Source organism: Pseudonaja textilis, chromosome 1, assembly GCF_049901715.1.
Source record: "Pseudonaja textilis isolate UNSWEBS1 chromosome 1, rPseTex1.2, whole genome shotgun sequence".
Taxonomy (NCBI): Eukaryota; Metazoa; Chordata; class Lepidosauria; order Squamata; family Elapidae; genus Pseudonaja; species Pseudonaja textilis.
Window position 1 is genome coordinate 123,420,061 of NC_141990.1, and position 12,875 is coordinate 123,432,935.

The 12,875-nt window shown below is 42.2% G+C and overlaps 1 protein-coding gene across 9 annotated transcripts in view; it reads right to left on the bottom strand.

The window, feature by feature from the left end:
* MLIP (muscular LMNA interacting protein) overlaps positions 1-12,875 on the bottom strand; it is a 75,666-nt gene that overhangs the window by 42,809 nt on the left and 19,982 nt on the right. For 8 of the 9 annotated variants that reach the window (XM_087916171.1, XM_087916162.1, XM_087916157.1 and 5 more), the window contains exon 2: positions 885-980. Coding sequence is in view for 5 of the 9 variants with exons in the window: in XM_087916155.1 (XP_087772281.1) it covers positions 885-980 (96 nt within the window). In the remaining 4 variants the exon portion in view is untranslated. Of the gene's footprint in view, positions 1-884; positions 999-2,929; positions 2,961-12,875 lie in introns of those variants that run through there. The other variant, XM_087916159.1, reaches the window with a different exon arrangement.

Genomic DNA, 12,875 nt, shown 5'->3' on the forward strand with positions numbered 1-12,875 from the left:
ATCAGGTGCTGCTATCAACAATGACAGTTCAAGGTGCTGATCGACACCTTTAAGGCCCTTTATATGTCAGGACCAGGTTATCTGGGGAAATGTCTCTTCCCAGTTACATCCACCCGACCCACCAGAGTGGGGAGACTGGAATAGCACTAGCACTTAGACTTATATTCCACTTCACAGTGCTTTACAGCCCTCTCTAAGTGGCTTACAGAGTCAGCCTATTGCCCCAACAATCTAGGTCCTCATTTTACCCACTTGGAAGGATGAAAGGCTGAGTCAACCTTGATCCGGTCAGAATCAAATTTCTGAAGTGTGAGTAGTGAGTTAGCCTGCAGAACTGCACTCTAACCACTGTGCCACCAATGCTGGTCCCATCCCCTAAGGAGATACTCTGTCTGGACCCAGAAGAAGGGCCTTCTCCGTGGTGGCCTGATCCCTTTGCAATATTAACCCTTTAAAAATTAGACTGCCCCCCACTATGACACTTTTTGCAGGGCCTTGAAGACCGGGTTCTGTTAACAGGCCTGGGGAAACTAAGAGTGGGATGGAGCCCATCTAGTGGCTCATTTGATTGTGTGTTGTCATTGGGGTTGGGGTGGTACTGTTTTTTATTATATTGGGTTTTTTAAATTGTTTGTGAGCCACCCAGAGTTACTGAGAGTGAGTGAGTGTCCATATAATTCTTCTAAATAAATACAAATAAATAAAGATCTTACAATACTTTTCTGCCTATTGTATCCAACCTTTTATTTTCAGGCTAGACATATTTTCAGACAATTCTCTTCCCTCCCCACTCCAACATAACTGAGACAAAGATTAAAAAATAAATTAGCAAAATAGATTTTTTTTTTAACACTCTTATAATCAAATCCTTCTGTAATACTCACACAGAACGTTGTACAGCCAGAAAGGTAGCATTGAGTTGGCAGTCTTCCGATGGAGGGCACAAAAGTGAACTTAAGAAATCCAGATTCCAAAGGAACCTACAATGGATGCAGATACTGTATAACAACCAATATGAACGAAACATAAAATTTTGCTGCATGGCCTGCCTATATTACATCACCCAACAGATACTGCTATGTGTAGAAGAGTTTATTCAAAGAATTATGGAAGGCTCTAATGTTTGATGAATCTCCCTCAAATGTTTGCCAGTTTATATTGACTGTGGCATAGTCATAAGGGGTTATTGTGTTAGAGTAAGAAGACCCCAATTCTTCTCCACCCATAGCACAGAATCTCATTGGGTGACTTCAAAACAGCTGCACTCTCACAATCCAACTTACAAGACAGGCTTCTTGGGACAAAAATGGGAAGCAAGAACTCTATGTAGGCCACCATAAGGTTCTGAATTTGTCTGTCTGTCTGTTTGTCTGTGTCCATGTGAGTTGTCCATCTCCGTCTCTATCTATATCTATCTATCTATCTATCTATCTATCTATCTATCTATCTATCTATCTATCTCTATCATCTATCTCTCTATTCTATATCTACCTATCTATCATCTATCTTATCTATCACCTATCTTATCTATCATCTATATCATTTATATCTATCTATCTATCATCAATATCTATCTATCATCTATCTATCTATCTATCTATCTATCTATCTATCTATCTATCTATCTATTTTATCTATCTATATCTATCATCTTCCTATCTCATCTATTTATATTTCACATTTTTAAACCTCCCATCTCCTTCAAAGGTAGAAGTAAGATGGAATGTAAAACAAAGAACAATTATGTTTTCAGAGTGCTCTACAGCATTTTTTTTAAAAAAACACCTATAATTGATAAGAGCAGAGAATACACCCTGCCCATTAAATCTGCTGTTAACTTTTCTCTTTGGTAGTGCATTAGACAAAATGGAATGCATCACTTGGCAAGGCCAGTCTAGACTGCGATGTGCATATGTGCTTTCCTTATAAACAGTCAAAAACTCCAAGAATTCATACAGCAGCTCACTTTCTATGGAGAAAAAGGAGTTCCAGATAATGTTTATGTGCTATTTCAAAGCTAAATACATCTGAACTGTATTTTCTGAGCATAATTATGGGAAGTCACAAGACTCTGGAAGATTCCTGTTCCCCATCAGGTTCTTAGAGGCAACTGTATCATCTCAGGATTTTCCACAGTGAAAATCTTCTGACTCATTTTCAGATCCAGTTGCAGAATAAATTTACTCTTCTGCAATTACACAGACTGATTTGTCCCCTTTGAACACTATAAATGGAACGAAAGCACCAGATCTTCCCAATAGCTTTAGTCCAAGGCTGTATTTAGTTTTTTTCTTTATTTATTTTTTAAAATTATATGTCACCCATCTCACTATTGAAATGACTCTGGACACTACTGACCAACTGACCAATCCATTTTCATCAAAAGGGTGGCACAAAAATAAAACTGGATATTATTTTCAAAAAGGAACTAGGGGGAATTTTAGTGGCTATAAACACCAAAAGGATATAGTTCAACAAAATTTAGGCTTTTGCAATTTGCAGTGTAAAAGTCACAAGTCATTTTTTAATTTAAAAAATACATGTGTCAATGTATCATACAATTGTAACTATTTTGTAAAAAGAAGAACAGAAGGACAGAAAGTTTGCGAATCCACATTTTATAATATGAGACAATAAATATCATCTGTAATAAGTTGTTGGTTTGCTTGTTTAACATCTCATGCAAGCCAGAGACCTTAGCATGTAAACCATAGTTTTTAGCTCAGGGTTATGTGTAACTCTGGCCAATGTGCCTCAGTAACCATGACATCTCTAAGGCTGGGATGTTTGAACTCAGCCCTAGAAATATTACGGTTACTAAGGTTACATGTTATCCCAGTCCTAAAAATATTTTTGCCACTGCCCTGGGAATTCCAGTGGAATCCAAACAGATCCCGATGTTTACCTGAGAGACACCTACCTACCCTACAGTAGATCTGGAGCACAATTCTTCAAATTCCCAATCAGAATGGAATCCCATGAGTTGTAATCTAAAGGAAGTCCATGTTACAAAAGAAATTGTCAAGAAGAGCACATTCACTAAAGCACAGCCCCTCGTTGCCTGCTGCACCCACCAAGCCAGAGAGAAGTCCTGGTGTCAACTGAGGCCGTAGGACAGCACAGCACTATACAAGGCAGAAGTGAGTCACTAGAAAAGCACTCAGTGGGGGCAGAGGCCACTGTTTTCCCTTCAGAAGTGCTCCTCGGGGCTTTCAATACAGAGGACCCATTCTTCAAAGGATACCATGGGACAGTCCCAGAAGCACGTGGATTGTGCATTCCTGAAGAAGATGCATGCAAGAGCATTTTACTCACTGGGAGAGGAAGGGCACTGAAGGCTTGCATGTAAGAATGAATTGTCAATATGGTTGTTTGAGCAGCATGTGTGAATTTCTTACCCAGGTCAAAATTCCCATCAATAATTTGACAAATAGCAAGCATGCCCATACCCTACTCATATAGCACATTAACCAATTTTAAGAGTTGAAATTCCTGAATATTTCACTAAAAGGCATTGAAGGCAAGAGAAAGACTCTTAAAGACCAGGTGATGGGGGAGATTGTCATGAAGAAAATCTATGTGATCACCAAGAACTGACAATGATTTGATGGCACAAAATCAATCAATTGAATCTGGCAACTACACGGACATAACCCAACCCTACAGTTTTCTTAGTTACAGAATTTTTTTCTTCATTACCTTCTTCTGATATGTTTTCTAACAATTAGCTTATCATTCCTGGTAGCCTTCCTTCCAAAGGTCAAGAAGACCTGGACCCACTCGAGACATGCCCAGTGAGGTATTACTACTCACTGAATTCACTCAGGATATCTAATAACTACAAAATATTTATACTTGTTCAACTCTATGTGCAAAGAAGCACCAGGTTTACCTTGTTCAACCAGTCTGCCAGTTATTTTTAATAAAACAGTTGTCTCTAAGAAGTTATAGAAGTTTTACAGGACAACACTTATACAGCAGAAGCCAGTAGAACACAACTTGAAGACTTCCATGGTAGGAACAATTTATCTCTAAAGAGAAATTGAGGTTATTGTTTCCCTGAAGGCAAATGTTAACATGTGGCAGTGACTGCCTTCAAAATGAAACTCTCCTCAAAGAGCTGCACCAATTGACATTTTCAATCCTGCAGTTGGGCTTTAAAGTCTGCATACATCATACTTGCTAACTAATCTGTGATATTTACAGTTGTACAACTGGCCTAGGGTTTCACAGACCTATGAATAGATCAGGCTCACATGCTGCAATAATTTATACTTCACGGGCTCATTCAGGTGGCTTCTATTTTGGTAAACCCAAAAACTAAATTAGTCATCCTGAGTTTCAGAGTCCATAATTAAAAAGTATTCCAACTTCTCTGAATATCTTGCAAGTAAGAGGACCAGAGGCAATTATATATTCAACACTTCTAACTTGCCATAGGTATAACCATGGCTCTCAGAGTAATTACTGCAGTTTGAAATTCATGACACACAGCAAACACCTATAATCAATATCTAGTCTTACAGCATCATCGACATATGTATGTATGTATGCCACAATATCTTTCTTTTTTAAAATAAATGGTACCTGTCTTCTCTCAAGCAATTCCTTCTGGTCTCTGCTCTTTTCCCCACTTCACATGTAGAGATCAAAAACTCCCAGATGTCTACTGTGTAAAGCCAATGTGGACACCAGGTTTTAGAGAAACAATGCTTGTTCCAGTAACAAGTGAAATTCCTTTATTTAAATATTTGGAGAGTAGGAAGCTTATGTGGGCACAAGAAGCTAGGGCATAAATGTTCTCTTTGTCCAACTTCCTTGCTGCTAAAATGTGTCATTGTTAAAACAATGAGGCTGCTTTCTTCAATCAAGAGATATCAGTGGACTTTGCTCATTAAACCAGTATCGTATTAAGCCATATGTCATCTTAATATAAAATATATTGCATTTGAGGACAATGAGTATACTTATTCCTGGAAAAAGTTTTTTTATGGGTTGGTAAATACTAAGCCAAAAAGTCCAAATTACTAAACTGAAAATGACTAAGACTTGCCCATTTAAAAAAAAAACCATCTTCCCAACCTTGATGATTATTCTTGTTGAGGACAAAGGACTCTGTAACATACATAAGACTCTATAACTATTTCTCTAATGTGTGGGAATTACCTCTTAGGGTTGATGGAGATGTATAGATAGATGCAACGTATATGTCAAGTACCAGGAAAATCAGAAGATCCAGTCTATTCAAATGGTATAAAGGTTTATTGCAAGCTTAAGCTCTCTACAACAGTGATCCCCAACCTTTTGGGCATCAGGGACCAGTTCTGTGGAGAGAGGTTTTTCAGTGGACCAGTGAGGGCGTGGTTTCATGTGTTGTCTGCATCCCACAGATGGGGATTCGCTTGTTTGCATTGGACCAGTTTCTGGCATGCCGCAGACCAGTGCTGATCCACAGATTGGGGGTTGGAGACCCCTGCTCTACAAAAATCTGAATTACTAACAGTCCAAACAAATTTGGGGTAGGTAAGGGAATTCAAGGACTTAGATCTCTTGTGGGCACAAAGAGACTTTTGACTGGTGATACATTTGACCCCTCCTTCAGGTTCGGCTTGGTCATCTCCTACAATATATATAAATATGGTCCTCTTCTAATGATTTAAGGTTTTTTAACATAGTTTAAAACTTCTTGTGTTTAGGAACTCAAATTAGACATTACTTACATACCATTGACAAGCAGTTTGCCCTAGTTGTTAAGGCACCGGGCTAGAAACTGAGCAATTGTCTGTTTTAGTTCTTCCTTAGGCATGAAGTCAGCTAGGTGATACTTGGGCCAGTCACTCTCAGCCCTAGGAAGCAGACAAATCACCTCTGAAAACATTAACAAGAAAACTGCAAGGACTTGTCCAGGCAGTTATCAGGAGTCAACACTGATTTGAAGGCTCTACATATACATGTATGTATGTTATATAGATATACATTAACAAACCAGTAGCTAAATGTCAGGCTTTTGTAGATCCATCAGAAATCTTCCCAAACTAGGCTCCTTCCAGGTGAGATGGACCAACTTTTATACTCATTATTTTTGAGAGTCCCATTCCAGCCAAACCAGCACTGATCATAAGACTGTGGATAATAAGGCCACATATTCTTACCAGCTAGCAAATTCAGTCTATTTGGAAGATACAGACTGGAGAAGACTGATATTAAAACAACTTCTTTTAAACTACTGAGGAAAGTGCTAAAATATGGATGTCAAACTTGCGACATCATGTTGTCATCATGCGGACATATCGTGACGTTTTTCTCCTTCAGGGAGCTGCGGTGGGCATGGCCTGCCTCTGACATGTCCAGCCCCCCAGTTTGACACCCCTGTGCTACAAGAGGGAGAACATGTTGTGTTATGAGGTAGTGGCAGTTTGAGAAGAAAAATACTGTGCTGGGTATCACGTGTCCCATAACACAACAGCCTTTATTCAATGCTAGAATATACAAATTGAAAAAAAATTCCTGAGAGACCCCTGATAAATAATAAATGTAACCCTGATTAATTTTTTCCAGTTCAGCCAAGGTCAGCTAGGTGCTCACCAATGCTATGCTCATTAAGATACTGTGCCCACCACATAAAGTTGACTTTCACGAGATGCATTACTGCAGGATCTGATGCCTTAACCTGGGACACGTATATTCACTTTCATTCATGAGCTGCATTACTATCAATGGCTGTAAAACATAAGCAGCTAAAAATGTGCCACAACAATTCATTTGTTTTGAAAGGTAAACCTTATTTGAGCTTCCTGTTGCTGAAAAGAAGGTGAAAAATGGTAATATAAATAAATAATTCTTAGTTCTCTTAAATTATACATCATCAATTATCTTCTCTTTTTCTTAGCTAAGCATCTTACAATTTATAGTCTCTTCCAGCTTATCTTTAAGTGCTTTCCTAGGAGAGTGTGTTGGTGACAATGAATGAATAAACATAACCATCTCGTCAAGGCTTCAGATGAGTTTTAAAGATGCTGAATAAATCTATACAGTTGCTTTCTGGGTAGAATGAATAGTTAACATCTCAGCTCTTTTTGATCTTCAAAGGAATTAAAGAAAGCAATAAAAGCAATATTAAAGTATTCAGCCTGCACAAAACTCCCCAAAAGTCTTTGTTTGTTTGTTTGGAATATTCTACCTGACTCTGTGGTTTCTTCCCCAAACCCCCAAAACTTTAACCTTAGACTGTCTATTATTGACCTCGCCCCTTTCCTAAGAGGCCTGTAGGGGGCGCGCATAAGTGCACCAACGTGCCTACCGTCCCTGTCCTATTGTTTCTTTTTATTTTTCTTATACGTATACCATCTCATGTATTCATAACTATGTTTATACTTATACCGGTTACCTTGTAAGCAATTGACAAATCAAATTAAATAAACAAACAAACAGACAGACAGACAAACAAATAAATAAATAAATAAATAAATAAATAAATAAATAAATAAATAAATAAAAGTCTCAGCTGGATTCTTACATTTATTCATGCATTCATTGATCTAGACATGTTTGAATAAGCAAACATTTTAAGGAATGAGTGGATTAGAGGGCAGGAATCATCCCCTACTTGAAATTAGTTCAATAATAGGTTTCTACTGTGTTGAGTGTCTCTTTTCAAGAAATCACTTTGCTTGAAAGGAACATTTTTTTAGACCCATTTTGAGCATTTTCAGTATCCAAGTGAAAGCAGCAGATTTCTCAGGCCCTTAAACATCCACTGGGGCTACACAGAAGTAGTTCCTACATAGCTTCTTGAAATGGAGGAGGGCTGTTATCTGGAATCCATTCACAAGCTCTGTGATATTAACCAAGAGGAGCAGAGAAGAATAGGGAGGATGCAATCACAGTTTTCAGAGGCAAACAGTCTGCCTTGGAAACTGTTTTATCATTTCCAGTGATTTGATCAAGCTGGTGACTGACTCACTGTTGAATTATCACTGATAAAAGATCAAAACAGTGTCCCGTTAGATGATAGATGAAGAAATAATTGAAAACAGCATTGGCAGGAAAGCAAAAGGATTGTCATTAAAAATGTTGTATTTCTGACTGAATGTATATGCTGGAGCTCAGGATCTACTAGGAAAAGCTATAGTTTAAAGAATCATAATGTGAAACTGGGCAGGTTGAAAATTATGTCAAAGTAATTCAAGCAGAAGTATTACTCAGAACTTCTAACATTTTAATAACTGCAATTTGTTATATTAATTATTGGAAGGGGCCATTGTGTCCATTGTCATTTGGGCAACCCTTTCCGCATGCATGTGGGCTCAAAATGAATGGCCTCAAAATTGAACAGCCCTTTCTCAACAGAGGGGGAGGGATATGACATCATCCATCTCCAATCTACCACACAGTCCTTTCAACAGTTCCAAGAAGGCTCCACACCCATTTGCACCACTCGGGTGACCCTGATGACACAGATAACCTCCACCTTAATGACCCACTAAAAGGATGCAAATGACCAGCTGTCTGCAAGGAATTATAAATCCTTCCATTCCCTGCTCTCCAGTCAGAGCTGAAGAAGCTTCTTGGATGAGAAGTGAAATGACTTCAAAGAAAAACCAGAAAGTCCAGTTGCCTCTTGAAAAAAGAACCTTTGGGACAGATGGTATTCAGCAGATTCTAACCAGTTCTGGAGAACCAGTAGAGGAAATTTTGAGTAGGTCAGAGAACTGGTAAATACCATCTCTGACTGGAGATTTTACAGTATCCTTCCCCTGCCACGCCCACCAAGCCACACCCATAGAACCGGTAGTAAAAAAATTTGAATCCCACCACTGCTTTGGGACAATTATGACCTGAATGATTGAGAATCTCCATAGCACACATTTACCCAAAGAGTTGTTTAGTATCTCCTGAGCTTAGACAACAAGTCCATGCCTAAAGTGAACAGGCATCTAGTTCCCACATGCACAGACTTGAAACAGACAGGGAGGAAGGAAGGCTGTGACTGCTACCTTCAACTCATGGAAGAGAAGTAAGATATGCATCTAACAGACAATAAACAAGAAATGGAGCTGGAAATTGTGGACGAGCCAGAGAGTCATCAGGTTAGTGGAAAGTTGCTGCAATGAAATAATGACATACCTGTTATGTCTTTGGGACTGGTTGGAGTCCCCAACCAGGTCCGCTGTTTGAGCGGGAGCACCAGCCGCTCCCATTGGCTGGCACCATTTGACAGCCGGCTATAAAAGGCGGCTCTCGAGCAGTGCCAGCTCCGTTGCCGCCAGCTAGCCTGCCTAGCGAGAAGGCAGACGCGGCAACCCTTTATTCATTGTAATAAAGCCTTTTACGTTTCACTCTGGTTCAGCCTCGTTCCTCCGCCGCTCTACAACACTGGCGACGAGGGCAGGATGCGATCAGAGGCTACCACTAGTGCGATTCCAAAGAACTGAAGCCACAAAGAGCGAGCCACGGGTGCTGAAGCCGCCGATGCTCACAAAGAGCACGAAATTCAAAAAGCCTCCGGGTTTTTGAGCTGTAGTCACTAGAGCGAAGTCACGGGCGCTGAAGCCGCAGCCACCGGCGCTCACAAAGGGCGCAAAATTCAAAAGCCTCCGTAGCCGGAGAGACAGACACCGCCTGATAAGCGCAGCCGCAAGCGCTCTTCTAAGAGCGCGAATTTTGAATCAAGACTGAAGGGACGAGCCTGCCGTTTCCAAAATGAATGCCAACCCGACATTCCCGCCATTCAAGCCAGCCGAGGAAACGTGGGACTCATACAAAAACCGTTTCAGCTACTTCCTCGATGCCATCGGTTTAGCAGATGCTGCTGAGCACAGGAAAAAAGCCTACTTCCTCAGCTACTGTGGGGCTGTGGTTTTTGACACCGCTACAGCACTAGTTGCTCCTCACGCTATCAGGAGCATTCCGTGGGATGAACTCCAAGAGATCCTCTCCAACCACTACTCACCTAAGCCATCCCAGATAGCCAAGAGATATGCTTTCCGAACCAGAAAACAGGCTGAGGGAGAGTCAATTAATGAGTATGTGGCAGCTCTGAGGACAGCTGCCTTACAGTGTGGTTTCAGAGACTACCTAGAAGACATGTTATTAGACCAGATCGTCTGTGGGGTTAGGGACCTTAGGCTTCAAAGATGTTTGCTAGCAAAAAAGGACTTAAACCTAGCTTTAGCCGTGGAGGAAGCCCAAGCTGCTGAGCTCTCTGCCCAATCAGCAGCTGAAATTCAAGGAACTCCTGTAAAACCCAGCAGTTCCACCATCCATTCAGAGGAAGTTTTCCTTGAAAAAGACCCCATAGACTCAACAGACGTTAACCGCCTTAAGCAACAAAAGCCTTCACAGGTAGGAGCAGGGCAGAGAAACAACTTTGCCCCCAAGCAACCTCCCATTTGCCTAGCTTGCGGGGGCTCCCACTCTAGGGCATCCTGCAGGTTTAAGAATGCCATCTGCCTGAATTGTCAAAAGAAAGGCCACCTCACTAGAATCTGCCTAGCAGGGCGAACCTTTCCTCAAAGACCTCCACCACCTACTACTGTCCAAAGGCAAGTGGAGGACTGCTATACCTGCTACCACGCTAACCAAACTTCCCAGACTCCTAATAAAATCAGTATTTCTGTTTCTTTAGAAGGGAAGCCCTGCAGGATGGAAGTAGACACGGGATCTGCACTTTCAATCATCTCCTGGGAAACCCTAAAGAAGATTCATCCCAGATTTGCGAAGAAGAAGCTGCAGAGATGCCACCTGACACTGCGGGACTACCAGGGCAAGAACATCCCTGTCCTCGGGAAAGGCAAGTTTTTAGTTCAATTCCAAGCCTTTAAAGGCCATTTGCCTTTGGTGGTTGTTAATGGTGCCCTCCCCAGTCTGTTGGGGCTAGATTGGTTCCCCTCCCTCGGCGTTAGTGTAACTGGGATCCACGCTGTCTCAACTTCTGACGTAGACGCCCTATTCTCAGATTACTCTGATGTTTTTAGCAGCGAGCTGGGTTGTTATTCTGGCACCCCCATCTCCTTCTCTGTGGACCCCCAGGCAATTCCTCTTCGCCTTAAGCCACGCAGAGTGCCTTTCGCCATCCGTCCCAAGTTAGATTTAGAATTAGATAAGTTACTAAAGCAAGGGGTGTTAGAACCAACTGACTTTGCCAAATGGGAGACCCCATAGTCACCCCACTCAAGAAAGATGGCAGTTTAAGAATCTGCGCAGACTATAAGACCACCCTCAATCGTTATCTACAGGTCAGCGCCTACCCTGTCCCTGTTATTCAACACCTGTTACACACCTTCGAACCCGGCACCATCTTTGCCAAATTAGATATGTCCCAGGCATACCAACAGTTCCCTGTGGATGATCAGACAGCTGAGTTACAAACCATAGTCACACATAGAGGGGCATTCAAGTGCAAACGCCTCCAATTCGGCGTAAGTGTAGCCCCGGGTATATTCCAATCCCTCATGGAAAGGATTCTCCAAGGTCTCCCAGGGGTTGTCCCTTACTTCGATGACATTTTAGTCTCAGCAATTGACAGACCTCAGCTCATACAGAGGGTCAGAGCAGTCCTAGAGAAGTTTAGGCAGCATGGCCTCAAACTTAAAAGGGAGAAGTGCGCCATCGCCACTAGGCAAGTGGACTTTCTGGGGTATAGGATAGATGCCTCTGGCATTCACCCAGTCAAATCCAAAGTAAAGGCTATCCATGAGGCGCCTACACCAACTAACAAGACGGAGCTCCAAGCCTTTCTGGGGCTACTAAACTTTTACGCCTCATTTCTCCCGCACAAAGCATCTATTGCTGAACCCTTACACAGACTGTTAGACAAAGAATCCCCCTGGCATTGGGGACCCAAAGAAGCCCATGCCTTCAAGTCAGTCAAATCCTTACTCACATCTGATGCAGTCTTAATCCAATTTGATCAACGACTGCCCCTGGTCCTAGCTGCTGATGCATCCCTCTTTGGGATTGGGGCTGTTCTGAGCCACAGGCTTCCCAACGGTTCCGAGGCACCAATCGCTTTCTTCTCTAGGACCTTCTCTACTGCAGAAAGGAACTACAGCCAAATTGATAAGGAGGCCTTGGCTGCAGTAGCTGCAGTAAAAAAGTTTCATGAATTTTTGTTTGGGCACCATTTTGAACTTATAACCAACCATAAACCACTCCTGGGGCTGTTATCAGGGGATAAGCAAACCCCACAGGTACTATCACCTAGAATGACCAGGTGGACTTTGTTCCTGGCCGCTTATTCATTCAAGTTGGTGCATCGCCCTGGAAAAAACTTGAGTCACGCCAATGCCCTTAGTCGCTGCCCCCTACCAGTCCCAGTCGAAGACCCAGCACCTGTTCATGCCATTTTTGAAGTTAACGAACTTAAATTGCCGGTTACAGCCGAGGACATTGCGGCGCACTCAAAAAAAGACAGAATAATTGCCCAAGTTATGGACTGGGTGGGAAGGGGGTGGCTGGAAACACAATACACCGCTGACTTTGCTCCTTTCAAAACCTGTAAGCAGGAATTGTCGAAACTACAAGGATGTCTGTTGTGGGGGACAAGGGTAGTCATCCCAGCCACTCTTTGTGTACCCATCCTGAAGGTACTTCACGAGGGCCACCCGGGCATCATAAGGATGAAGGCTCTGGCCCGCAGCTACGTTTGGTGGCCCGGCATGGATGCCCAAATCTCCAACTGGGTAAGCTCATGCCAACCTTGCCAAGAAACCAGGGCTGCCCCACCAGCAGCCACGCCTACCAAGTGGGAGAGTGCTAGTGGTCCTTGGTCTCGCCTGCACATCGACCTGGCTGGACCAGTACATGGCAGGACCTTCTTGGTTGTAGTAGACTCTTATTCCAAATGGATAGACTTGGCCCTACTACCCTCGACA